The sequence below is a fragment of the Pungitius pungitius genome, chromosome 9 (assembly GCF_949316345.1).
Source record: "Pungitius pungitius chromosome 9, fPunPun2.1, whole genome shotgun sequence".
Taxonomy (NCBI): Eukaryota; Metazoa; Chordata; class Actinopteri; order Perciformes; family Gasterosteidae; genus Pungitius; species Pungitius pungitius.
Window position 1 is genome coordinate 8068501 of NC_084908.1, and position 26525 is coordinate 8095025.

At 44.2% G+C, this 26525-nt stretch overlaps 2 protein-coding genes across 5 annotated transcripts; one reads left to right on the plus strand and one right to left on the minus strand.

The window, feature by feature from the left end:
• The first annotated feature begins 180 nt into the window (after positions 1–180).
• On the plus strand, positions 181–21023 carry kdm2aa (lysine (K)-specific demethylase 2Aa). Of its 4 annotated transcripts, none has more exons than XM_037472267.2 (26): positions 181–741; positions 1253–1391; positions 2077–2155; positions 2296–2342; positions 3848–4026; positions 4528–4634; positions 4759–4852; positions 5053–5206; positions 5286–5401; positions 5480–5606; positions 5690–5946; positions 6055–6132; positions 8261–8388; positions 9534–9657; positions 9734–9862; positions 10173–10256; positions 10547–10801; positions 13795–13830; positions 13996–14110; positions 14252–14863; positions 14950–15112; positions 15782–16027; positions 17366–17529; positions 19013–19159; positions 19328–19546; positions 19935–21023. In XM_037472267.2, the coding sequence occupies exons 1-26, from the start codon at positions 706–708 to the stop codon at positions 20114–20116; spliced, it is 4017 nt and encodes a 1338-aa protein (XP_037328164.2). In that variant the 5' UTR covers positions 181–705; the 3' UTR covers positions 20117–21023. The 4 variants fall into 4 exon arrangements, with proteins under 4 accessions (XP_037328164.2, XP_037328165.2, XP_062420642.1 ...); XM_037472268.2 differs by lacking the exon at positions 10547–10801 and having other exon boundaries at positions 182–741; positions 19935–20012; positions 20150–21023; XM_062564658.1 differs by lacking the exon at positions 10547–10801 and having other exon boundaries at positions 182–741; positions 13798–13830; positions 19935–20012; positions 20150–21023.
• Positions 21024–21069: 46 nt separating this feature from the next.
• spcs3 (signal peptidase complex subunit 3) lies at positions 21070–25765 on the minus strand. The gene is made up of 5 exons (XM_062564661.1): positions 25496–25765; positions 24366–24441; positions 24100–24174; positions 23774–23889; positions 21070–21209 (listed from the first exon to the last, which is right to left on the minus strand). Exons 1-5 carry the CDS (start codon positions 25636–25638, stop codon positions 21077–21079), a joined length of 543 nt encoding a protein of 180 aa, XP_062420645.1. The 5' UTR covers positions 25639–25765; the 3' UTR covers positions 21070–21076.
• Between the last annotated feature and the right edge of the window lie 760 nt (positions 25766–26525).

A 26525-nucleotide genomic window follows, 5' to 3' on the forward strand; every position in this document is an offset into this window, starting at 1 on the left:
GTGGCTTGTCAGCTACTTTATGTCGATTGGTTATACTTGGCCAATCACAGTTTTAAAATATGTTTGCGTGAGTGACACCGCTGTAGTCCAAGGAACGTCTTGCAAGAATTGCTGTGATTGGTCCGCTGTGCTGTTTGTGGGCGGGTCATGCTCGTGTTGTGTTGTGTGATGAGATGGAAAATGGCGGCTGTTCGGAAACCGCATTAACTTTACACCATACTAGCAACAACAGCAGCAACCATGAAATATTTTTTACTCGATGCATATTGTAAATATCTGCCTCGTACCATTTAATACCACTTTAGCTCATTTTGTGTTGTCTATCGATTTGAAAAAAACATTAGCTGTGCACGACTTGAAATTGCAAGAAACAAAGGTCAACAATGTATTGTCTTTTTTATGATGATGGTAATTTGATGTAAAAATCCCACTTCGAGCAGTGCACTGATTTACCTTTTCATACGAGTCGTGCACCGGTTACTTTGAATCGTCCCCTTTCCAGCAGACGTGTTCCCACCAAAGCTGTGTGGTGAACGTTAGTTTGTTAGGATCACCTAAAAGATTAACTTTTGTTTATTGTCCCCTCCAGTAGCCAGTCACACTGAGACTTTCTTGTTATAAGCTCAGTTAAGTAGAGCTGGTCTTACAGCTGCGAGCCATGCCTCCTTAAACTCTGTTACCTGCATAGTTAGACTCCCAGTGGTAATGGCTGATTCTAAACCAAGGCAAAGCAAAAGGCTGGTAAGTTTGGAGGTGTTGGCCCTTATTTTCTTTCATCTTGTGAACAAAGGTTTGTTTGTTCCCTAACCAATTTAACGTCCTTTTTTGGGAAAAAATAAACTAAACCACTTTTGGTGTTTGTTAAACGTAAATTCTAGTACCAATAAATCCAATCAATGTTTGCTTGGCCTGGTTGTTTTATTATTATAATAATAATAATAAAAACAATAATAATTATACGTTTTATTAATATGTATTTTTTAAATAATGTTTTATAAATTATTCCATCCATCGTTGTGTCTTGGTGGGTCTCCACGCAGATCGTTCTCAACTGTGGATTTTTTCTATTTGTACTTCCCTATTCACTGCTTATTGTTTTCCAATATACTGTACATTAACTATTAAGAAGCTATTTCTGTTTTAGTGTTTTAAATCTTTTATTCTCCCATTAGGCAGTTTCCTTTCTGTCAACCGTGCCTTATCATTTTTTTATTTTTTTTTAAACCATTCTCCCTTCTTTCTTTTATTCCAGCGGGCCAGTACCCGGCGACGTTACCATGACGATGGCATTTCAGATGAGGAGATTGATGGAAAGAGAATGTTTGACCTGGCGGAGAAAGTCCACAGTGAGAGGTTCAGCTCTGACCGGATCCTGCGTATGGAGGGAAGAGGTGGGCGGACACACATTCACTATGTTTGAACAATTATTATTGAACAAATTTCAATTGAAATGTCAAATATTTGATGTCATCAAGTAGAAAGTCTGGGAGCTGCACCATAAGACAATGATGGGAGACTTACATTTATAGACATACTATTTATTGTCCTTTTTATAGACCTTTTTCACAACTCGTATTTGTTTACTGTAAATAATCTTCTTCCTGTCTGGTTAGGGCAACGGTAAACAAATGGCACAAGCGTTATTGTAGCGTACCGGGCTGTTCTTGTTATTCCCAAAAGCAGCCATAATCCGTCGTTTCATTCCTGGAGGAGGTTAACGTTAACTGTTCAGAACGAACAAAAAGACAAGCCTATTTACCATTGTTTTGCCTCCTAAGGTGGTCGTGCATAATCAGATATTTATTTAAATAACAATCGTAAAGGAGCCATGCCCGTTTACCTGCACCCGAATTGATCACAGGAAGTTTAAAAAAAAAAAATTATCAAGCGGAACTTCCATAACATGTCCTCTATAAGACGTCCTGCCTTCTGAAGGCTAATAAACGGGTCACAAGACCTTTTTACCATTCCTGGCTGCCCGTTACAACCAACAATGAATGATAGAAAATTCAAAATGACCTAAGAGAAGGCCTCTGAACATTTCACTTGTTTTTCTTTTTTCTTTTTTTTTCTTAGACTTAACATATGAGTTCATCCAGAGAGGCGGCTTGAGAGACCCAATCATCTTTGACAAGCCTGATGGATTGGGGATCAAGTAGGCACCCTCTTGATTTCCCCCCTTTTCTTCTGAGTTTCTATATCCATCTGTTTTGCTTCTTCCTTCTTTTATCCAATTCTTCATTAACATGATTTGATGTTTGAACCAAACAAGACTTTCAACATGTTGTTCTGTAGGATGCCTGATCCTGACTTCAGCGTCAATGATGTCAAGATGTTTGTTGGTAAGATTTTTTTGTTACTTAATGAATTCATTGATGCCGCTACACATCTTTGGTTTTAAATCCTGGCATCCTTTGTGTTTCCAGTCAAAATGTCTTTGAATAACATCTATATAAGCAATAGGAATTCCAATTCAATTATTTGAAAGACTAATTTCTTACAAAATAATGTAGTCGATGAAGTAATCAAAGTATATCAAGTTGCTTTTATTTCTATTTACAATGTTATGACAGTAACTGAAGCACACATTTAAGAATTGGGAGACAGATTACAGATGTGTCAAGTATTCACATTCATTACTCAAGTAGAAGTATAGATTCTCAGGTTTTATAACCACTGTTATAATGATGGGGAAACACTGAATAACCAGTTTCTTCAGGCTTTATGAGCGAATACAGAATCCCATTGTGTTCATTTCTAAAGCCTCGCATTAAGACATTTATCACTTTATTTTAGACGCTGTGCTACTTACAAGTCTCTGTGTTGTGCCAGATTCTAAATAAAGTTAGAAAAAACTAGGGCTGTCAAAAATAGCGCGTTAACGACGTTAATTAGTTGTTTGTCGTTAATTACGTCAATTTTTTAACACATTTCACGCATGCGCAGTGTGACAAATTATTCAGGTCCGGAAAGAACCTCTTCCTCTAGGGAATGCACTTCATCCTATACAACACATTGCTGCCACCTGCAGGTAGGGGGGGGGGGGTGCTAGCAGTTTTATTTGCAGCGCCAGTCTTTTTCCCTTCTAATTGCCGCGCTCGACTTCAAGGTGTAACCTTTAATATTGTTCGGCGCGCCCAGTGACGGGTGGAAATCAGGAGAAATTCGGGAGAAAGGTCGGTCCGGGAGATTTTCGGGAGGGGCTTTGAAATTCGGGAGGGTTGACCTGTCTGGTCATCGCAGCCCTGGACCATCAGGAGCACAAACTCGTTTTGCCGACCGCAGCAGAGTGGCATAAACTGCAGAGGCTCGAGACCCTTCTAGAGCCATGCAGGGAAATCAGTCTGTAACTTATCAAATAACATTGATTTGATTATTTTCTGGAATGAATTAAACCAAGTCAAATATCAATAACATGTATTTATGTAAAAAATAATAATGATGATAATGATAATTATGTATCTGTGTCCTGTTATTTATCTTTAGTATGCATTTCAGAAAGAAAAAATGGTTAGGATTCAGGTGTAATTGCAAATAGTGATTAATCCTGATTAATCCACTGAAAATTCTTTAAAAAAAAATGTTTTCGTTTGAAAATCGTTTGACAGCCCTAAAAAAAAAACATTTACAGCAAACCGATGGTCATGAAGATACTCATTTAACGTTACATGGAATTTGAGGAGGAGGAGGGTCCATGTCGCTAAATACCTAATTAAGATCTGCTTGTGCCGTTCTGGAAAAGGATCTTTCCACTTTTCACACTCAGCGTCACTGATCTGCAGGCACATCGTGGAGAAACCAATAGGGTATCGGAATGGTATGTGTTTATACTTCTCATCCTCCACAGGCAGCAGACGGATGATCGATGTGATGGATGTGAGCACTCAGAAGGGGACGGAGATGTCCATGGCCCAATGGACACGTTACTATGAGACTCCGCCGTCTCTAAGAGAAAAGCTTTATAATGTTATCAGCCTCGAGTTCAGCCACACTAAGCTGGAGAACCTGGTTCAAAGACCTGCCACGGTATGCACACACACCCACACTCGCAATCACACTCAATGAAAGGCTCATGTTTGTGTGCATACAAATTAAAGCATTTCAGCGTCTACAGGTGGCTCAAAATGGTAGTGTGTTGTCTGTTTCCAGAGTTACAGGTCTGTCTGTGTAAGAAAAGATTGACTAAACCAAAATCAATCATCAGGACACACAGGATGTTATGACTGAGTTGCTGCTCAAAAGTCTGCGATATATATACTGTAGATAACATATACATAAAGGCCTTTAAGCAGGATGGTTTAGTCAAGGTCCAGATATAGCTTGAACTGTTTTTGTTTTATATCTTAGTCCTGACAAATGTCAACTTATCCTAATATGGAAAAGTGTCATGTCTCAAATCTTAGCCTCTTGATGAAATGTGTTAATACTGAGGTGTCTCAAGAACGACAGCTGGAAAGCTTCAATTTCATTGACTAAAACCAAATATTCCAACATTCTGTCTTTCTTCTATTGTGTGTGGGTGTGCAGGTCGATCTAATAGATTGGGTTGACAACATGTGGCCTCGTCACCTGAAGGAAAGACAGAGAGACTCAACCAACTCTATCACTGACATGCAATACCCCAAAGTTCAGAAGTAAGTCCACTTACTTCTCTTTAAATGTCAAATATTTGAGAGCAAGAATTACTCCTTATTTTTGATGGAATTAGTTGTCAATTTACACATATGAAACATTGCCGATGCTTGTGTGTCCCTGCAGATACTGTCTGATGAGTGTTGAGGGCTGCTACACTGACTTTCACATTGACTTTGGAGGGACCTCGGTGTGGTACCACATTCTCAGAGGAGGCAAGGTGGGGTTTCCAATTCAGGCTCATTAAAGGGGGGGGATTTTAACAAATAAAATGAATGATCTTATCATCTTTCAAAGATTGAAATGGTAAAGTCCTGTAATTGCACTTGTACAATTTTGTTTTACTAGATAAACAACTAGCACGTTACCTCAGGTTGTTAACATGTGGTTTTGATTTGAATGGCAATTGTTTTTTTTCAGGTGTTCTGGCTGATCCCCCCCACTCCTCAGAACCTGGAGCTGTATGAGAACTGGGTGCTGTCAGGGAAACAGGGGGACATATTCCTCGGAGACAGAGCATCTGACTGCCAAAGGATTGAGCTAAAGCAGGGCTGCACCTTCATCATACCTTCAGGTATACTTTTAATTCTCACTCACTCACTCACTCACCCACTCACTTTGACAATAGAATACTTTGTATGTGTTATACTCAGGTTGGATTCATGCCGTCTACACCCCAACGGACTCCATGGTGTTTGGGGGAAACTTCCTGCACAGCTTCAACATCCCCATGCAACTTAGCATCTGTAATATAGAAGACAGAACACGGGTATGGGAAACAATTTGTCTTGCAAGGCGTAAATGACAGAATTGCGCAGTGCTAAGGCTTCTTTCCCCTCGACTGCAGGTTCCTTTGAAGTTCCGTTACCCCTTCTACTACGAGATGTGCTGGTACGTGCTGGAGCGCTATGTCTTCAGCATGACAAAGACTTCCTACCTCACCCCAGAGTTTCAGAAGCACACACTGGGCATTGGTACGAACACCGGCAAACATGGCAGTGGGTGCGGGGGGGGGTTCGATGTATTGGACGAACGCGTGTCTCACTCCTTCCTTCAGGTCTGAAAAAGCCGTGCGGCTCAGATGCAGTCAGTGAGCCGATGCTAATGGAGGAGGAAGAAGAGGAAGAGGAGGGTTGCAGTGAAGAAGAGGCCTCGGAGCAGCAGTCCGACAAGCCTGCAGTGAAAGTTCTGTTGACTGCCTTCGAGTTGGAGGGAATGTGGAACCTGCTGGGTAAACTGGAGGCGCTGCCCTCCAACAAAAAGTGCGTCCCAGCAGGCATACACAACGCCCCGGCACTCATCACACACATAAAGGTATGGCTGCTGTTTGTCAGTTGGAACAAATTTAATATATGAGGCAGATCTCTTTGAAGTGTTTGAAGTGCTTTTTCACCTACCACTTTTGTCTTTTCGGTCCGGCAGGCTCTGCTGAAGGAACATGCCAATGACAATCAGAAGCTCTCCTTCACCGGAATTCCTATCGTCAAGTGGCCGAAGCGAGTAAGCAGTCTTTACTTTTAGGCTAAATGACTTAATATCTTTACAGAATAATAGTAATAAAGAAACCATCTCTCAGGGTTTAAATTAAAAAGTGTTTAGCAAATCCGACAAATCAAGATTCACACAATTACATATTTTTAGTTGTTGGAATGCTGCTTCAGCACTATTAATTCCAACAATTGTTCTTCCAGTCTTTATTCCTGTCTTCTTTTTCTATTTCTTCCGTACTTATTTTGGACTTCTTTTCCTCCTTCATATTTTCAGCAACACAAACCATTCCACTGTTCTAATATTCACCTCCATCAGGAGAGGGGTGCTATGGCATTTCAGCTTTCTACCTCTTATGCCTGAATTAATATAAATCAAGATTAACAATAGTTTTAGCAATGGAGTTTTTTTTTTTTAAATCCTCTTAAACTGATTCAACCTTCAAATCCTTTTTCTTCCTCAATCGTTCAGCTACAGCCACCATTTGAACTTATATTGACAAAAACATTTTTTTTTTAAATTTAGCTTTTTAAAATCTATTCAACTTTTTTTCAATATCACACATTCTTTCATGACTGTTTCTGAGATTTACATCGGTATGTAGGTGGCAGGTTGGAGTGGGGCGGAAAACCTAGAGTGCAGAGCAGCTTCCAAATGTGGTTCAGCATTGTAACGCGTGGGTATGAGGGCTCGGGAAGAAGGCAGCGGAAAGTCCAGTTTGAATGTTTTTATTTCTCGAATAAAGCTCGTGCTCCAGTTGTGAGGCGTCCGGCTCGCTCGTTCCACCCCGCTCGCCGCCTCCCTGGATCTTATATGGGGACACAATTAGAGATTATTTCCCCCCCAGCTGAGGCTCATTGCCTCCACCTGGCCCCGTTCCCGGAACCACTCCCCCTCTCTTCTCCCCTGCAGCCAAGCCAAAACCACGCCCACCACCACATACCCCCACCGCCCAACGTAGGCCGGGGAGCCGTCCGGCCTAGCCTACTCCCCCCCCTCCCCCTCCCTCAAGAGGGCGGGAGAGGAAGTCCGCCACGACCATCTGCGCCCCCGGCCTATGGACCACCTTGAAGTTAAAAGGCTGTAGAGCCAGATACCACCGAGTGATCCGGGCGTTAGTATCCTTCATGCGGTGGAGCCATTGGAGCGGGGCGTGGTCCGAACAGAGGGTGAATGAGCGTCCCAGGAGGTAGTTGCGCAGGGAGCCCACCGCCCACCAGATGGCCAGGCACTCCTTCTCCACCGTGCTGTACCTGGCCTCTCTTTCCGACAGTTTCCGGCTGATGTAAACCACGGGGCGGTCGACCCCCTCCACCTCCTGGGACAAAACGGCCCCCAGCCCTCTGTCCGACGCGTCGGTCTGCAGAGTAAAGGGGAGAGAGAAGTTAGGTGTGTGGAGGAGCGGTTCCCCACAGAGAGTCTGTTTTACCTTCTCAAACGCCCGCTGGCACTGCTCCGACCACTGGACTCTGACGCACCTTTCCGGGTCAGGTCGGTCAAGGGGCTGGTGAGGTCCGCGAAGCCGGGGATGAACCGCCTGTAATACCCCGCCAGCCCTAGAAACCGCCTCACCTCTTTTTTCGTCTTGGGACGCGGGCAGGCCGCAATAGCTGCTGTCTTGTACACCTGAGGGCGCACCTGCCCGCCCCCCAAGTGGTACCCCAGATACCGTACCTCCCTCCGTCCAACTGCACACTTCCTCGGGTTGGCGGTGAGCCCGGCCCGCCTCAGCGACTCCAGCACTGCACCCACCCGCCGCACATGCTCCACCCAGGTGGCCAAAGGGAAGCATGGTTAATTGGTACAAACCATACGGAGTGGAGAAAGCAGTTTTCTCTTTGGACTCTTGCGACAGGGGAATCTGCCAGTAGCCCTTAGTTAAATCCAGGGTCGTAAAAAAACGTGCAGTGCCCAGCCGGTCCAGGAGTTCGTCGACCCGGGGCATTGGGTAGGCATCGAATCGTGACAAGCATGTATTTATATTTTGCCAGCATTGGCACAATTTTCATTTGGATCGATAGAAAGGAAATTGTGTGCTGGTCAAAGAAATGAGGAATCCAACGGACTCACATTTGCCCCCACATTCTATTTTTCCTTTTATTGCCTAACCCCTCTTACATTTTCTGCTTCTCCTCACCAGCCCAAATGGTACCAGCCTCCTCCCCCCCCTCCACCTCCTCCTCGTCCTAAATTTCCGTCTACTCCCATAATCCCACGACCCCAGAAACCGGCCTCCTCCATGTCCGTGCTGAGACGGCGCAGGGTCAGGTAACAAAGTGTTATTCAATTATGATTCAGCATGGTTCACTGAGACAATTTTCTCTTACAAAGAACATGAAAATAATGTAATATCCTTGAGAGTTGAATCAACAATTGTCTATTATTACAACCTAGTCTATTATGATTAACAGTTATTCTGTGATTTAGTTAAATGAAAAAAGATTTGGATTATAAAATACAATGTACAACAAAAGTACTTCATTCAGTTCATTCAATTGTTAAGAAATGTCAGTCAAAATGCAACTCAACTGTGTTTGTGTATGTCACTGGATTTGCAACGATTATTGGGATACCCATTTTTGATTGTGTGATTAGTAGGGCTGGATGGTATACTGGTATAAAATTCCTTACGGTATGAATTTTTCTCATACGTCATAGCGGTGAATAGCCGTAACAACCGTTACTCACTAATCGGCAGGTAGCAAATAATATTGTTCATCGGCGAGGTTTGAGCGATCGGAACATCTTGTCTTGGGTGTGTTGAGAGTGAGTCATGGTTATAACTTTATAACAACCATTATTAACCCACAACTAACACTCTTTAACAGAGTAAAACAGTAGGTGACACGTAAACAATTTGGCAGAGTAATTTTATAAAATTATATTATTACAAACTGCCTGCTGGGTACAGCTTGCCCGCTATCACAAGAAGAAAAAACTTGCTACATGAAAACACAGAAAAGAGCGATGCAGAAGCAAAACCAAGGTACCGGAGATGCACCAACACAACTTGTACCCAAGAAGCTGTGTCTTTTGGAGGGTTTTTGTTCGTGAGAAATCAGACGTAAATTAGATCAGAAAACCAGGATATGAATTTTTGGCAATACTGCCCAGCCCTACTGAGTAACATCACGTGATGCAATTGGTCGGGTGGTGCCTTAAAGGCAGGAAAATCTGGGCCGGTTAAAATGTTAGAATTTAAAGGATCTACCGGAGGTATTTGTCCAAGTCCGGATCCCAACGGCATCTCGACCCATAACCAGAGCGCGGTCCGCCTATTGGTGACCCCCCCGTGGTAGGCCTTCCTAATTTAGCTCAGGAAACACTAGTTGTTTGGAGCCATCACTAATCTGACCATTTTACAATAATAATCATTAGAAAGTTGTATCTGCTGTGGTGTTTCTTCTCTGCAGGTGTAAGCGCTGTGAAGCCTGTATGAGACCAGAGTGTGGAGATTGTAACTTCTGCAGAGACATGAAGAAGTTTGGAGGGCCGGGGAAACTCAAGCAGACCTGTGTTCTACGACAGTGTCTCTCTGTGGGTATAGTTTTCATAGTTTTGATTTGTGTAGGTTGGATTTAAAAAACATAATTTTCCTCTGCGTCTCCTGCAGCCGGGCCTTCCTCTGTCTGCAGTGTGTGAGATCTGCAAGGAGCCTAATCAGGAGGAATCTGGAGACCCCTCCCTAACTCTGATGGAATGTTCCAACTGTGCACAGATAGTCCACCCTGCCTGCCTCACGGTACACGCTCCCTCAAATTCCCACAAGCAAAAAGATCCCCAATACATGTTTTAACTTGCTGTCACGTTTAGTGATGTGGAACAGCTCATTGCATGACAGCAGCGAAAAGACACACACTGAACTGAAAGTACCCCCCCCCCCTGAATGTGATGCATTTTAGACCTCATGGGTCATATATCTCACTGATCCTCCAAATACAAGTTGTGTAGCTATTAGTGCACAGGGTTCTAGTCTTGTTTTACTCCTAAATATCCTTTTATTACTTCTCTTGATCACACTAATATTATGTGTGCATCATCTACCTCCGCAGGTGCAGGGGGAAGGAGTGGTGAATAAAGACCTTCCTAGTTGCTGGGAGTGTCCAAAGTGTGTCCAAGGGATCACTGACCCCGAGGTACAAAAGTTCTTATCAACAAACTATCTCACACACACAATGTCAGGGTTTACTACATAATGTGTGCATATGTGGTCCACTGCTTTACACAGACGTCTGAGGGTCTTTGCAGACATGTCTGCTCTCTCTCGCACTTTTCACAGTCTGTTATTATCCGGCAGTTCACACACACTTGTGTGTCGACGCTAATGGGTATCGTGTGTCTCCTGTCTGTTTGTTCTTCATTCCTTGTTTTGTTTGTTGGTGGCTTTACTTTACCGTTTTGTTTGAGTTTGGTTTAACTCCGTCAGTCATCAGGCAGCGATGAATCGTTGGCTGCCGGCCACCCGCAGCTCAACCGTCCCCCAGGCCCCCTGGTTCTCAGACTGGGCCCCGGGGCCTCTGCTACATTAGGGGGTCCTGTGGGTACCCACCAGGATGGGGAGGTGGTCCGCTGTGGTTTCTTCTCTCCCCATTCTCCTCTTCCTTCCTGCTCTTCCTCCTCCTCAGCGTCACTTCTTTTGGTGGCGGCCCCTCTGCCTTCTCAGCCAATCAGCTCGAGACTGGTGAGAGGTGCCGCCTACTCGGAGTTCATCCACCAGTCTGTCGATTGCACCGCACCCTTTAAGAGAACAGACACAGCTCTTGATGTTAATGTTAGTGTTAAATTGATCTAGTTGCTGAAAAACTGATTTCTTAAGAATTTATTGTTTATATTTCTTACAAGAGTTGTGTCTTTTCTCTGACTCATATTCGTTTTCATTTGAGAATCTGATCTGCCTTCAGTTCAGATTGGTTTCTATGGTAAATGGACTGTACTTGTATAGGGCTTTTCTAGTCTTCTGACCACTCAATGCTCGTTAACACTTCATGTCATCATTCATCCATTCACACTGATGACAGGAGCTACCATACACAGAGCCACATGCCCATCAGTAACTAGCATTCACACACTGTAGTCACAGCTATAGGGGCAATGTTGGGGTCAAGTGTCTCGCCCATGGACACATGGATACGTGGGTTTCAAATTGTTCACCATAAAGGACGATGCTTAGTATGGCAACTTTAAAATGATTGTTTTCTGTGCTACTTTTTAGATTGTTAGTGTATTTGTATTGTCAGTGCATTATTGGAAACATTGGTTTCCAATTCTTCAACAAAAAAGATGTTAAAGGAGCCGGTGTTTTTTCGGTGTCCTCTCTTAGTTTCAACTCCCCAGCTGATATTCTGTTTCATTGTAAGTAACCGACTGTCTGCAAAACCTCCTGTCGTTTAAGTTGCTAAATATAAAACAAAGGCCTTGTGTTTCACAGTTTAAAAATACAATCACCGGCCACTTTATTAGGTACACCTGTCCAACTGCTCGTTAACACTTAATTTCTAAGCAGCCAATCACATGGCGGCAACTCAGTGCATTTAGGCATGTAGACATTGTCAAGACAATCTCCTGCAGTTCAAACCGAGCATCAGTATGGGGAAGAAAGGTGATTTGAGTGACTTTGAACGTGGCATGATTGTTGGTGCCAGAAGGGCTGGTCCGAGTATTTCAGAAACTGCTAATCTACTGGGATTTTCACGCACAACCATCTCTAGGGTTTACAGAGAATGGTCCGAAAAAGAAAAAACATCCAGTGAGCGGCAGTTCTGTGGGCGGAAATGCCTTGTTGATGCCAGAGGTCAGAGGAGAATGGCCAGACTGGTTCGAGCTGATAGAAGGGCAACAGTGACTCAAATAACCACCCGTTACAACCAAGGTGGACATAAGAGCATCTCTGAACGCACAGTACGTCGAACTTTGAGGCAGATGGGCTACAGCAGCAGAAGACCACACCAGGTGCCACTCCTTTCAGCTAAGAACAGGAAACTGAGGCTACAATTTGCACAAGCTCATCGAAATTGGACAATAGAAGATTGGAAAAACGTTGCCTGGTCTGATGAGTCTCGATTTCTGCTGCGACATTCGGATGGTAGGGTCAGAATTTGGCGTCTACAACATGAAAGCATGGATCCATCCTGCCTTGTATCAACGGTTCAGGCTGGTGGTGGTGGTGTCATGGTGTGGGGAATATTTTCTTGGCACTCTTTGGGCCCCTTGGTACCAATTGAGCATCGTTGCAACGCCACAGCCTACCTGAGTATTGTTGCTGACCATGTCCATCCCTTTATGACCACAATGTACCCAACTTCTGATGGCTACTTTCAGCAGGATAATGCGCCATGTCATAAAGCTGGAATCATCTCAGACTGGTTTCTTGAACATGACAATGAGTTCGCTGTACTCAAATGGCCTCCACAATCACCAGATCTCAATCCAATAGAGCATCTTTGGGATGTGGTGGAACGGGAGATTCGCATCATGGATGTGCAGCCGACAAATCTGCGGCAACTGTGTGATGCCATCATGTCAATATGGACCAAACTCCCTGAGGAATGCTTCCAGCACCTTGTTGAATCTATGCCACGAAGAATTGAGGCAGTTCTGAAGGCAAAAGGGGGTCCAACCCGTTACTAGCATGGGGTACCTAATAAAGTGGCCGGTGAGTGTAATTATGGATTCAAACTCCACATTTTTAAATTAATTTTGAGGAGGTAATAATCAATTTTTAGATGTAAGATTTAGAATGCGATGTCTCCACAGGCGTGTGTCCAGGTAGTGGCAGCCGATAGAGCGAATAGTGTTTGGTGGTTGGATGCTATGTTTCTGTGACGACGCCATCAGTCAGCATGGTGGAAACCACAGTGAGATCAGTGCAGACGATCGCTTTGGGAAAGCTCACAAGCCCTAAAAGGTCTGTGCTATCTTTACATGGCATTTAGTTGTTGGCTTTTATATCAATTATTTGAATATTGTAGAGATCCTTCAACAGGGAAATGTTTTTTCTGAGCATTTCTGTGAGTTATATATTACAAGCAAAAAGTCCAAAAAATCTACCTCTCTTGCTTGGTGAAGATATTTAATGTACATCTCTTGTGCCCCAGGCACGTTGAAATATCAATAATAGAAATTAGCAATATTCTCTTCATTGTGCAATTGCACATTGCTGCTCACCTAAAAGGTTTTTGTTTCTGTGTGCATGTGGCAGTAAAAAGTACTTCAATGGTTGATAAGTTGTAATGGTGACTTTCAAAATTTGATGTCGAGCATATAATATTGTTAGTGGTTAACAGTTGCACCAAAGATGCTCTGTGTATGTGGGTTTTTTTAGTGGGTGGTTTAGAGCATAATGATCTGTTAGATATTCAGCAAAGGATACACTACATCACTTCATGTTCTTGTTTTGTGACCTTCTACCACCTTAAGTACGTTATGTGCATGTAACTACACTAAGACTGATGGTTCTAGGGTGAATTCTTCATTCAATAAATCCAAAGTATTTTTAGTATAATCTTTTGAGACTACTGACAAGAAAATGATCAGAATGAGTTATCAGCTCATAATGGGAGCTTCAGTTACAGCGACTAATAATGATGTGAAGCCCAATGACCAGGTAAAACTCTTTGAGATTCTTCTCTTTCTTAAGCTACCGCTGATGTTGACATTCTTTCCTTTTCCTTCCAGCAGTACAAAGGAGACAGAAGTGAAGGCGTTCCAGCGGTGAGTTATTGCTGTTGCCTTCCTACTACAACCTGCACATTTCAAAATACTCTATATTCATTTTTGTTCTTCTCTCTGGCTCTCTTTCAACATACTTTGCTCCATTTCATGGTTCTTTCTACCCTTCCCTCCATTCGTGCCTCGTCTTCTTACCCCCATGTCCAGAAACGTAAATCTTCCACCCTGCTGGATGCTCGCATGGCAAAAATCTACCGACGGCAGAGACACAGCCGCGACGGAGATGACTCCGCCAGTGACGACGACGAAGACGACGATGAAGGTTTGGTCTTTGTGAAGAGGGGACACTCACTTTTAGTGATTCATCACAAAATACAGTTCAAAATATTGCTCTGAGGGCTGGAGGTCTTGAATTCCAACTTTTGCTGTGTGATGACTTGTTTCTCACCCTCCATTTCTGCAGCTCCTCACAGAGGGAAGATGGCTCTAAATTCCCGGGGCAGCCACTCCTCCAGGAGGGGGTTTGGTGCCAACCGGAGAAGCCTGCTGAGAGGAAGCTCGGCCCACAGAGGAAGCAGAGGAGGGCTCGTGTCTTCTGGCTCCTCCGGCGCCCTCAAGCTAAAGCGGGGGATGGGCATGAGGGAGGGAGGGCGGAGGGGGCGAGGGGTGAGGTTGAGGGGAGGCTCTCGGATGCAGCGAAGAGACGAATCCGAGGAGTCGGACGACGATGACGACGACGACGATGACGACGATGAGGATGACGATGATGATGAGGATGACGAAGAAGAGGACAGTGAAGATCTGGACAAAGAGAGACTGCATTGCCAGCGTAGAAGGAAGCACAGGACTGATGATGATGATGATGAGGACAGTGAGGGACAGGAGTTTGACCGCGAAGAAGAGGAAATGGACATGCTGGAAGATGAAGATGAGGAGGACGAGGAGGAGGAAGGGCGCTGGGATTCGGACCCAGAACCTCCAGTCCTCCTTGTTTCAGATCTAAATGATGACCTGCTGAGTGGCTCCTATCTGACTGTCACTCTACAGCGCCCCCACAAGGCCAAGACACACGCTGGTATGCTGGCAAGTTGGATGTCTTCCATATCAACACAGAAAAGTATGTGTGTGTGTTTTCTAACAGATATGTTGTGCTCTCCCCAGGCTCCATTGTTCCAAAGCTAGAGGCAGCCATGGGTCTGAGGACAGCCGGAGGGGCTGCTGGTCTCCAGGGCTTCATCCAGAGAAAGACTGCGCCATCCAAAGCTTCCAGACTCCGGAGCACTGACACCACCTCTGACGGAGTAACCCCAAGAGGACCTGGCAGGTAGAGCTCAACACACCATCCAAATCGGTGGATACATGAACATTATTCCTGACCTAAAATGGATTCATGTGAAACCGCAACACATGCAGAGCTCGCATACACATTTGCTTTGAGACCAAAGACACAAGCTCAGGTTAGAGGATCTGGGTGTTTTGCGATCAGTGTTATTATACTTTAGTAACTAGTTATTTTACAACAGTGACTTCAAACAAATATATTGATCACAATTATTCTTGTTTCATAAAATTTCAATTAATTTGATTGCAGATTTCACCTCTACCATTCAGACTGAAACATTGTGCCCCAGAAATATTGTAGTTCATTTTTAGGGACTTTTTAATAAATCATTTCTATTGAGCATCAGATCACTGAAAGCCAATCTAAAACTTGTTTGGATGAAGGTCATCATTAACTTTCCACCACCATCCCAACAGAAACATTCATCAGTGTGGTTCCACTCACAAGCGTCATTATCTCCACTTTAGTATTCTTTCCTTTGGCTGGCTCATAGTAGTTAAGACACTTGAGCTGGGTCATTTCTCCCATCAGCCTTATGGGTTAGAACACTGTAAGACTTATTCTAACAACTCTGTTACATACTGTTGAATAACCGTACTCTCATTTGATTCCTAAAATTGAATTCAAATTCCTTTACTGCCTATTTTGTAGGCCACGTCTGCGGGGTGACCACAGAGGCTTTAGGGATCACTCCTCAACTTCTTCAGAGGAAGAAGAGGCCGCTGCTCCTCCTGCGTCCTCCGCTCTGTCTCCGCCTTCCCTGCTGTCCCTGCCGTCCTTCAAGGATGTGGGTAACGAGAGAGGAGGGGAAAAGGAGGTGTGGGTGTCTGTTTTCAGCTACTTGAACAGAGCCGAGCTGCTGGCCTGCATGACCGTCTGCAAGGCCTGGTACAAGTGGTACGTCGCCCTCTTTTACTCTCCGGACAGTATGTTTTGAGTCTTGTGCTTAGCTGAAGGTAGCGCTACCACACGGCTTGTACACTCACCGGCCACTTTATTAGGTACCCCATGCTAGTAACGGGTTGGACCCCCTTTTGCCTTCAGAACTGCCTCAATTCTTCGTGGCATAGATTCAACAAGGTGCTGGAAGCATTCCTCAGGGAGTTTGGTCCATATTGACATGATGGCATCACACAGTTGCCGCAGATTTGTCGGCTGCACATCCATGATGCGAATCTCCCGTTCCACCACATCCCAAAGATGCTCTATTGGATTGAGATCTGGTGATTGTGGAGGCCATTTGAGTACAGCGAACTCATTGTCATGTTCAAGAAACCAGTCTGAGATGATTCCAGCTTTATGACATGGCGCTTTATCCTGCTGAAAGTAGCCATCAGAAGTTGGGTACATTGTGGTCATAAAGGGATGGACATGGTCAGCAACAATACTCAGGTAGGCTGTGGCGTTGCAACGATGCTCAATTGGTACCAAGGGGCCCAAAGAGTGCCAAGAAAATATTCCCCACACCATGACTCCACCACCACCAGCCTGAACCGTTGATACAAGGCAGGATGGATCCATGCTTTCATGTTGTAGACGCCAAATTCTGACCCTACCATCCGAATGTCGCAGCAGAAATCGAGACTCATCAGACCAGGCAACGTTTTTCCAATCTTCTATTGTCCAATTTCGATGAGCTTGTGCAAATTGTAGCCTCAGTTTCCTGTTCTTAGCTGAAAGGAGTGGCACCCGGTGTGGTCTTCTGCTGCTGTAGCCCATCTGCCTCAAAGTTCGACGTACTGTGCGTTCAGAGATGCTCTTATGCCCACCTTGGTTGTAACGGGTGGTTATTTGAGTCACTGTTGCCCTTCTATCAGCTCGAACCAGTCTGGCCATTCTCCTCTGACCTCTGGCATCAACAAGGCATTTCCGCCCACAGAACTGCCGCTCACTGGATGTTTTTTCTTTTTCGGACCATTCTCTGTAAACCCTAGAGATGGTTGTGCGTGAAAATCCCAGTAGATTAGCAGTTTCTGAAATACTCAGACCAGCCCTTCTGGCACCAACAATCATGCCACGTTCAAAGTCACTCAAATCACCTTTCTTCCCCATACTGATGCTCGGTTTGAACTGCAGGAGATTGTCTTGACAATGTCTACATGCCTAAATGCACTGAGTTGCCGCCATGTGATTGGCTGCTTAGAAATTAAGTGTTAACGAGCAGTTGGACAGGTGTACCTAATAAAGTGGCCGGTGAGTGTAATTACACCAACCTTGTGTCCCTGTCATGGGCAGGACCTGTGACAAGCGTCTGTGGAGTCACGTGGACGTGAGTCGGTGCAGCCCGCTCAGTAACCTGGCACTGGCCGGCATCATTAAACGACAGCCAACCTCTCTGGACCTGTCCTGGACCCCCCTGGCCAAGAGACAGCTCAACTGTCTGCTCACAAGGCTCCCAGGTAGGGGAAACACACACACACACACACACACACACACACACACACACACAGAACCCCCTGTCCCAACACGTCGAAATACTAGGGATGGGTATCGTAGGTTTTTTTTCGATACCGGTGCCTAATGGTACGTTCACAGGAGCGCGTCACCAGAGTTTTGCGCGACAGGATTACATACAAAGTCTCTGCACAGACGCGATGATGCTGGAGGGACGCAAATCTGCGGTTGAGTCGTGCGTTTCTTGTGTTTCGAGCGTCAGGTTTGCGCGAAGTCGCCCAAACACCAAAGTTCAAATATTCCATCTTTAGCGACAAAACGCTGTGGCGCGATAGCCTATCAGCGCCGAGATGCTCCCAGACACCGGTATCCCGAGCTATACGATACATCCTGGTAAACCTAAGTTTCCATTTAACTGTTACATTGCGACCGGTCCGGGAAAGACCTCTTTTAACAGCATATAACCATATGTGCCTTTCACAACATCCCGTCACTGCTCTGAATATAGTACAATAACGTGTAGGGTACTTTTATTGTTTAACGACACACTACTTAATGTTAAGTAACATTAAGGTCGTTTGCTCAATAATAATGTGTGTGTGGCCGTTTGGTTGTGCTTGAGCACACGATGTCGCTCCACGGGACAGTTCCCTCGGCGTGGAAGTATGACGCAGCGGCGATCCGAGCCAACTAGCTATCAAACGGGCTAACGACTAGCACCATGTACCGAGGAAGCCGATGCTATTTAGTACAAAAACACGTTTGAAGGTCCGACGTCAGTAGGACCACAACAAGTCGAACAAATGGTAGCCCTTAAATTGTACTTATGATGGCACTTTTCTTTAACATGTTTTGAAACTGCTTATTTGATGAAAATTGTACTTTCTTGTTACTTGTTCTTCTGAGTTTGTATCTCTATGTGGAAATGCACTTATTGTAAGTCGCTTTGGATAAAAGCGTCAGCTTAATGACATGTAATGTATGTAACAAGTACAGAGTCGCTATGTTTGCAGAGGAAAAACAATGGCGGAAAGTCAAACTGTTTCAGGCTGATAATCCACGGCCCCTCTCTGTCACGTCGGGCGCGATTACGCAAATTGACCACAAATGGACTTGGAGAGTCCTGCGGCGCGTTTGGAGCGTTTGAGGCGTTTGGTGTGAACGCAGCATAAATTGATACTTTGGGGTTTTTTTAAAGCACAAAACAATGATTGAAACAAAAAAGTAGTTTTTTAATGCCACAGCAACATTTTTTCTTCAAATTGAACAATATAGTAACTGTTTAAACAATACTGTAAATATAAAGAAATAAAAATCATTGGTTTCAAACTACTGCCTTGAACTTTTTAACTTCAAACTATAAACAATATATTAACTGTTTACAGTTTAGTAACTTGGTGTTTCCCCTTTATAAGAGCTTAAGTGCTGTAGTGGTACCGGTTCTCTCTACCCAACCCTACTCAATACACTTCCTCTCTCTCTGTCCAGGTCTCAGGGAGCTGAGGGTAGCTGGTCTGTCCTGGCCCTGTCTGTCAGCAATGGTCTCTCCCACTCTGCCCTACCTGCGGCTGCTGGACCTGCGCTGGTGTGAAGGCATGAAAGATGCCCAAATTAAAGAGATCCTCATCCCACCTGGTCAGTAGCAGAAGATGTTACTAATGCCCATCGGCTGTAGTCCCACAATGCTTCATGAGCTCTCTGATAGGAGCAGAGAGCGCCATGTGTCCACCGTTTACTAAAATGAATCCTATGTCTCTAAAATTGTTCTATCCAGCTTAAATTTCCCTCTGCTTTTTTCTCTAGGTTCTGAGTCGTCTCGCAGCAGGCTGAGGAACATGGTGACGCTGCGTCTGTCTGGCCTAGACATCAGCGATTCCACTCTCAGACTGCTCCAACGCCACATGCCCCAGCTGGAGAGACTGGACCTGGCTCACTGCAAGGACATAACAGATTCCTCTATCGCCCTGCTGGCAGCAGCTGGGACTCACACCCGCAACAGTCTCACAGAACTCACACTGGCAGGTGGGTGTTTGGCTCATGCCAGCTGGCTGCTTACGTGTGGCCGTTCCTTTCCTAATCATCTTTTAACATAACTAGTCTTAATGTTCACTAAGTCGCTAAATATATCTGGGATTTTGAAATACTGACTTTGAACTTTTAATAGAAAGATTATGTTATTGTTAACTATTAAACTTAGATAGTTAATGTGTGACTGTGGGAGAATGCAACACCTGAAATTGATAGTTTGCATGAGAGAAAGGGTGGCTGTGCAGGGATGTCAGTGACACTTTTAGACGCCTCAAACCAGTATTTTAACCGTACCAAAGTTTTGTGTGAGCATGCTGTTTGTCAACTATACATAACTGGAAGCAGCTGCTGACCTCTTGGCTGTGTTTTTCCGTGTGTCCAGGCTGCAGTGAGCTGACAGACGGCTGTCTGTCTTACCTGAAGCGTCTTTCCTCTCTGGCTCTGCTGGACCTCAGAGGCTGTAAGAGCATCAGCAGACGAGCCTGTGACGCCTTCATCTCTGACCTGTCGCACATTGCCCTCTACTGTATGATGGAGGAGAAGTTAATCCAGCGGCTGGATTAAGAAAACCTTTTTTTTTTTTTTCTAAAAAAACAGTGAGGTGGAATAACGGTGCCTTGAACAAGCAGTGTGAATGGGGCTACGGTTATGGGAAGAGAAGAAGAGATGCAAGCGTGACCTTCTTTGTTCATTGTTCCGTTCCTTAACCTGGAGTTGGCTTTCAGAAACATAGAACCTGACCAAAATGAGTCGTCTCCAAAGCTCCTAAAATGCCAATGTGTTCCGATTCCACATGTGAATGAATACTTTTTAATTAACTTTTTGTTAATGGAATCTGGCCAGCAGATTGTCCTTTTCTCTAATCTTGGTGCTATCTTGAAATTAATAGCCTTTATTTGTCAAGACTTAATCATTTTTTTAAATATCGGAAATACTTCTGTAAAGAGTCTTGACTATAAAGATGTAATCTTTCCAAGGTTAATATTCTATCATTGCTAAAATTCACACTTAACAGGAAGTCTGGCTGAATATGAAACCACGGTGTACAGATACATCCTGACTCATTGACCAGGAACAGGTTCCATGTGTCACTGGGTGGTATTCTGTATGTGCAATGTTTGTTTTCTTTCATAGATTTTCACACAATTGAATTGTACAAAATACCCATTACCGATCAATGAAAATGTAATTCTTCTACAGTATTTCTATTTGTAAGCATTTGTTGAGAGCCTAAAGCAATGAGTTTACAAACATGGAAGCATTACATTCTTAACCGTATGGACTACAGTGTGAGTCCCTGCCTACATGTGTATGATCCACACCAGCCTGAACACAAGGAAAGCTGTGCAGAAACTAGGCCATTAATGTCAGCACGTACAATACGCAGATCGGGTGAGTCGACCCTATCACCAACACACATCTATGAAATGTGTGCATGCCATTAAAAAAATGTTAAAAAAAAAAAAACAAGTGTTCCATACTCATTCTTTTATTAAAAACAGACATATAGGAAAAACCGCAAGTCTAATAGCTCCTGGTGGTCTCGTATGTCTCTGGGAAAGGGAGGCTGACTTGTCCACTCCCACCCACCAGAGGCAGGACTCCCGCGTTGGGAACAACGTTCCAGGACAGCGACAGAGTGATGTTCTTATTGGCCCTAGTGGGGACACATGTTCCACAACACATGTTCAAATGCTATTCACATTTATAAACATTTACAGAGCTAAAAATGTGTCTGAGATAAAACATCTGGTGTCATGAGGGTTATCTCAGCTTTGACATATTACACACTTAAGTGTAGTGTTTGAGAGATGTGGGCTTTAATGAGACTGGTATTAATTTGTTAAATGTAAGATCCATTATTTTTCAAGCTAAAGGTGCAGACATGTCAGCCTCAGCAACTTTAATCATGACCTTTCTCTTTCTAATTAATCTTCTCTGTGTCCCTAACCTCATGGAATACTCAATTGCTCCAACGTTTTATCCCAATGGACTCTGTTGTGACTATTACATGTCTATTATGATAGGGCTTATGTTAGAACCAATGTCAAATCAACAACGTGGATTTTCTGTAAAATGACTGGTAGGCCCAATCCGAAAACACTTATATCATGTTAATGATAATGTCTTATCAAAATGTATACATTTAAAACAATGATTAAAGATGTAAAAAAAAAAATTTAATTACCTCATAGGAAATAGTGTAAAGTATTAAAGAACGACCCTCTATTGTAAATCCTATTTTCTGACGTTGTCATGGTGACGTGGCAGCAAAGTCCTGTCCCGTTCATATTTACACTATTTCAAGCCCTCAGACACTTAACTACTGACCAGGTGACCTCAGGTAAGTCCATGAGGGGTCAGGGATGAAGGTTTAGGGGGGACACTAGAATTAGGTCTGTGTGCATCCAGCAGAGCATTAATAAAATCTCAGGGTCATTTTACTGCTGCATGGTCCCATCTGTGTACTGAATACTGAGGAAAGACGGAGTGTCTGATGGAACTTGGAATAGAGAGAACACTGATAGTCTCTCGGTTACGTATGTAACCGTCGTTCCCTGAAGGGAACGAGACGCTGCGTAAAGACGCTGTGGGAACACCCCTGCGTGACCGCGTCATGAAGCATGTGTGAAAATTAACCAATGGCGAGCTGGTACGTCATAGCGGGGACGCCGGACCAGGGTGCTACAAAGGGACCAGTCATCTCTGTGCCTTCAACTAGTATGTGTGAAGTTTTCCACTTAGATAGAAATGGCTGAGCGGTTTGTCCAGTGTGTTCCCCCTTGCACCCGATTTATTACGGGCAGAAGGGAACGAGACGCTAGGTCGTGCCCCGGAGCGGCGGCGGGGACAACGGACCGACTCCCTACCACCTCCGGTCGGGGGTCACTCTCCGGGCCCTGACCCCCTATGGTGTCAGGGCCTATTGGACTAAGTCCTCTCCGCGGCGGCCGTCCTCAGACCAGTCCGGCCGCGAGAGAACCTCGTCTGAGCGTGCCGTGCTGCGGCCCGGCTTCGGCGGGGGGGTGCGTGCAGCGCGACGCTCTCCTGCTGCACCAGGTGGTGAGAGCTCGTCCACCGGACGCGGCGTTGTCGGGGAACAAAAGAATTGAGCGCCTCTGCCTGCCACCTCTCGGCGCGGAGTTTATCCGTCACCAGCAATACTTTTGCGGCAGCGGGGGAATGAGTCGCCTCGGCGTCAGCCTCCGCTGCCTCTATGCTCACCACGTCCAGCTCCTCGGAGCCGGAAAACGTGAGAGCGGCGTCTCCTCCGGGGTGGAGGAAGCCGTGGAGCGTGCCTCCGCCTCCGGAAACGAACGCCTGGATCCCATGGTGAAAGGCCGGGAAAAGGCATCAGCCGTCCCGGACTCCTCCGTGAGAACCATTTGTGATCCCCAGGAAGGCAACCGGGGCTCCGCCTCGGCACGAGCCGTCCTCATTGAAGAGAGCTTGACGGGAGACGCGAGATTGCCACGGCAAATGCTCACAGTCTGCACAGCTAGCCCCCTCAAGGGCTAGCTGGGCGTGCTCCATGCCTAAGCAGACAACACACAGGTCGTGCGAGTCTCTGCCCGTAATAAATTGGGTGCAAGGGGGAACACACTGGACAAACCGCTCAGCCATTTCTATCTAAGTGGAAAACTTCACACGCACTAGATGAAGGCACAGAGATGACTGGTCCTGCCCTTCGGGTCCCTTTGTAGCACCCTGGTCCGGTGTCCCCCGCTATGACGTACCAGCTCGCCATTGGTTAATTTTCACACGTGCTTCATGACGCGGTCACGCAGGGGCGTTCCCACAGCGTCTTTACGCAGCTCGAGTTCCCTGATAGGGAACACAATATTCCATGAGAGAGGTGAAGCTTCCACCAAGGTGTTTGTTGATGTATACTTCTTTTATATTCTAATTAGTAGTTTATTGTATTTTTGTGTACACTTGGTGTGAAATAAGTCTGACTGTAATCTGAAAGGTTGCAGAGACATAAGTCTATGCAGGTCATGCAGTCCATGAAATAGCAAAAATAGAAAAAACAGCTCAAAATTGGGCATTTTATTAATGTTGACAAAATATATAACCAATATGATTTGGGTCATCCTTGAAGTTCAATCTGCATCTCTAAGTTGACATTTCTACCTGGAATTGTGAAATATCATAATCTAATTCTTAAGAACTGTAAAGGTAAAAGTGTGTGTGTGTGTGTGTGTGAGAAAGGGTACTGACCGAAGTCCATTCCCATCATCGAAGAAGAAGTATTTGGATTTCATATCTCTGAGGTTCAGTTTGGTGTTTTCACCTCGAAGAACAATCTTATCCCACAGCACCACCTGGTTTAGAGACTGTGACACACACACACACACACACACACACACACACACACACACACACACACACACACACACACAATCATTATGATTCAAGAATTTTAAACTGAATATTGTGGATTCATATTAAGAATGTACAGCAGTTTGTATCCATCAAACCAATATAGTTCAAGGTGCAACTATGCAGAGCCACTTCTACAACACAAACAGTTGTGTTTGACTCACATTGCTCTTTGTGGTGTACTCAGCAGACAGATAGAGAAACAGCTGTTTAACGTTCCAGTCAAAAATGGGCTGCAAATGTAGGACAAGTTAAGGACAAGTTCTTGAGAGTACACTGGAACATGCCCACATCATACCTACAGATTAGAAACGTGTGAACCCATTACAGAACAAAGTGGTTAAAAGAATACTCTTTACCGTATTTCAGGACCTTACACGATTATATTAGAAACAACTGGCCCTTCTCAAACAGCCAAGGGTAAAAGGATATCAGCTGACAGGTCAAAGGTGATGAAACCCAGGTCACTACGCTCTCTGGGTCCTGTGAAGTCATCCACGTTCTTCCTGTTGACCAGAGAGAGAGAGAGAGAGAGAGAGAGAGAAGAAAATTAGATTATGGAAGAAAAACAAACTTTTACCTCAAGTGGAGGTTGACAGAGCAAGAGCTGTGGGTGAGTGCATTTAGAAAGAAGATTGTTTGGAAGCCTCATAATAACACACGGAACTGAGGGTAAAATATTTGGGAAATGCTAGAAGGAAAGAAAGTAACTGCTGTCTATGACATTCAATCTAAGTAGTATCGATGAATCATACTGTAATGAAATAGTTTGCTAAATAAATAATAGCCATCTACAGGTGTTCATTCTTATTTCAAAACATGCAGTTCTGCAGTTGCATTTTTGTTATTTTGACACTCACCATGATACCTTTTTGGTAACATGATAATTAATTCAACTATTTTTATCTAATATAACCCCAAATGTCAAATTTGTCTCCTTGTTTCACGGTCTGTAGACATGTGACATCCCTTTCAACAGGGAGGAAAACGGAAGAAACTCATTAAATTAACCACAAGCTCTTTTAAATTAAGATCAAATACAAATACATAAAAGTTTCAAATCTGTTTTAAAATGAATGTTCAATAATGTTTCCATTCCATAAAAGCATAGTGTGCAATGTAAAGGCTTAACACAAGATGCCATTCAATACATTTGTGTAAAATGAACAATGTCAAAAGTCAAAGTTTCCGACCAATACAACCTGCAGAAACTAGTAGTCACAGAACCGTCATAGCATGTATACTCCTTCTGCTTCTCCTCCTATTCTCATGAAACTCCTATGTACACTTGTATTTATACTCGTATGTATCCTCCTATGTATATCCCTACGTATACGTGTACTTGTACCCGAGCAGGTGACGTGACGCTGGATATCAGACCAAACAGCAGCAGCGCGCGTGCTAGTTGTGTCTGCTAATGCTAGCTAGTGACGTCTGATTGCACCTAACGTCCGCACTGCTCATTGGCGGTGTGCACTATAACGTTAAGGCCGTTTCAGCATCGGTGATACTACACAGATAACGTAACCTTCGTGGAAACAGGACACACGATTATCTTACAGCATGACTCTAGAGACGTGGATGTCCACGGGAACTCTTCTGTCTTTGAAGGCTGTCGTGACGAAACATCCAAACGTTAAGGCCGCCATGACGCTCAGGGAGAAGGCGAACAAGGAGTTCGCTCGAGACAGAACCGTATTCATGTTTAAACCGCCGCTACGACTAAAGGATTAATACGAATAACAGTAATAAAAAAATAGACGTTTCGCACAGGATGTACGCGGTTGCTAGATAGTGTACACAGGAAATGTCAAGTTTCACATCTTAACCAAGTACATCCTGAACCTGAGTTTCAGAATAAAACAATTTTCACGGGTATAGATTTGTTCTTTATCTTCTGTATAATAAAAACTGTATCCCCAACAATGTATATATATAATGGAGATCTTTCTCTTTAAAAAAAATATTTCTACTATGTAGATTCATGCAATGATTTTAACTCGAATGTAGTGTATGCATCTCTTTTACTCTTTCCATATTTCCGGTATTTTTGTTCATGATTTAAAGCAAACTTGATTCAACTGCGAGCGATGAGTAAGCGGAAGAAGTTGGGTCCGTGTACCTTTTGATCGTCCCTTTTACCGTAAAAAACAGAAAACCAAAACACTCGTTTCTCGTTTTTCGTTTCTAATCCAAAACGGTAAAACGGAAGTCGGCGGCCGTTTTCTCGTTTTTCGTTTAGAACCAAAAACGAGAAAACGGAAGTGAGCAGTCGTTTTCTCGTTCTTCGTTTAGAACCAAAAAACGAGACCAACTGACAACTTTGGTCCGTGTACCTTTTGATCGTCCCTTTTACCGTAAAAACCAGAAAACAAAACACTCGTTTCTCGTTTTTCGTTTCTAATCCAAAACGGTAAAACGGAAGTCGGCGGCCGTTTTCTCGTTTTTCGTTTAGAACCAAAAAACGAGACCAACTGACAACTTTTCACTCCGTTTGTCCCTTTTGTGTGTTTTTCCATAAAACGAATATACGAAGCGTAGCCGCTAAACCGGAAGCACGTAGATTTTCACAGTAATAATCAACGCAATG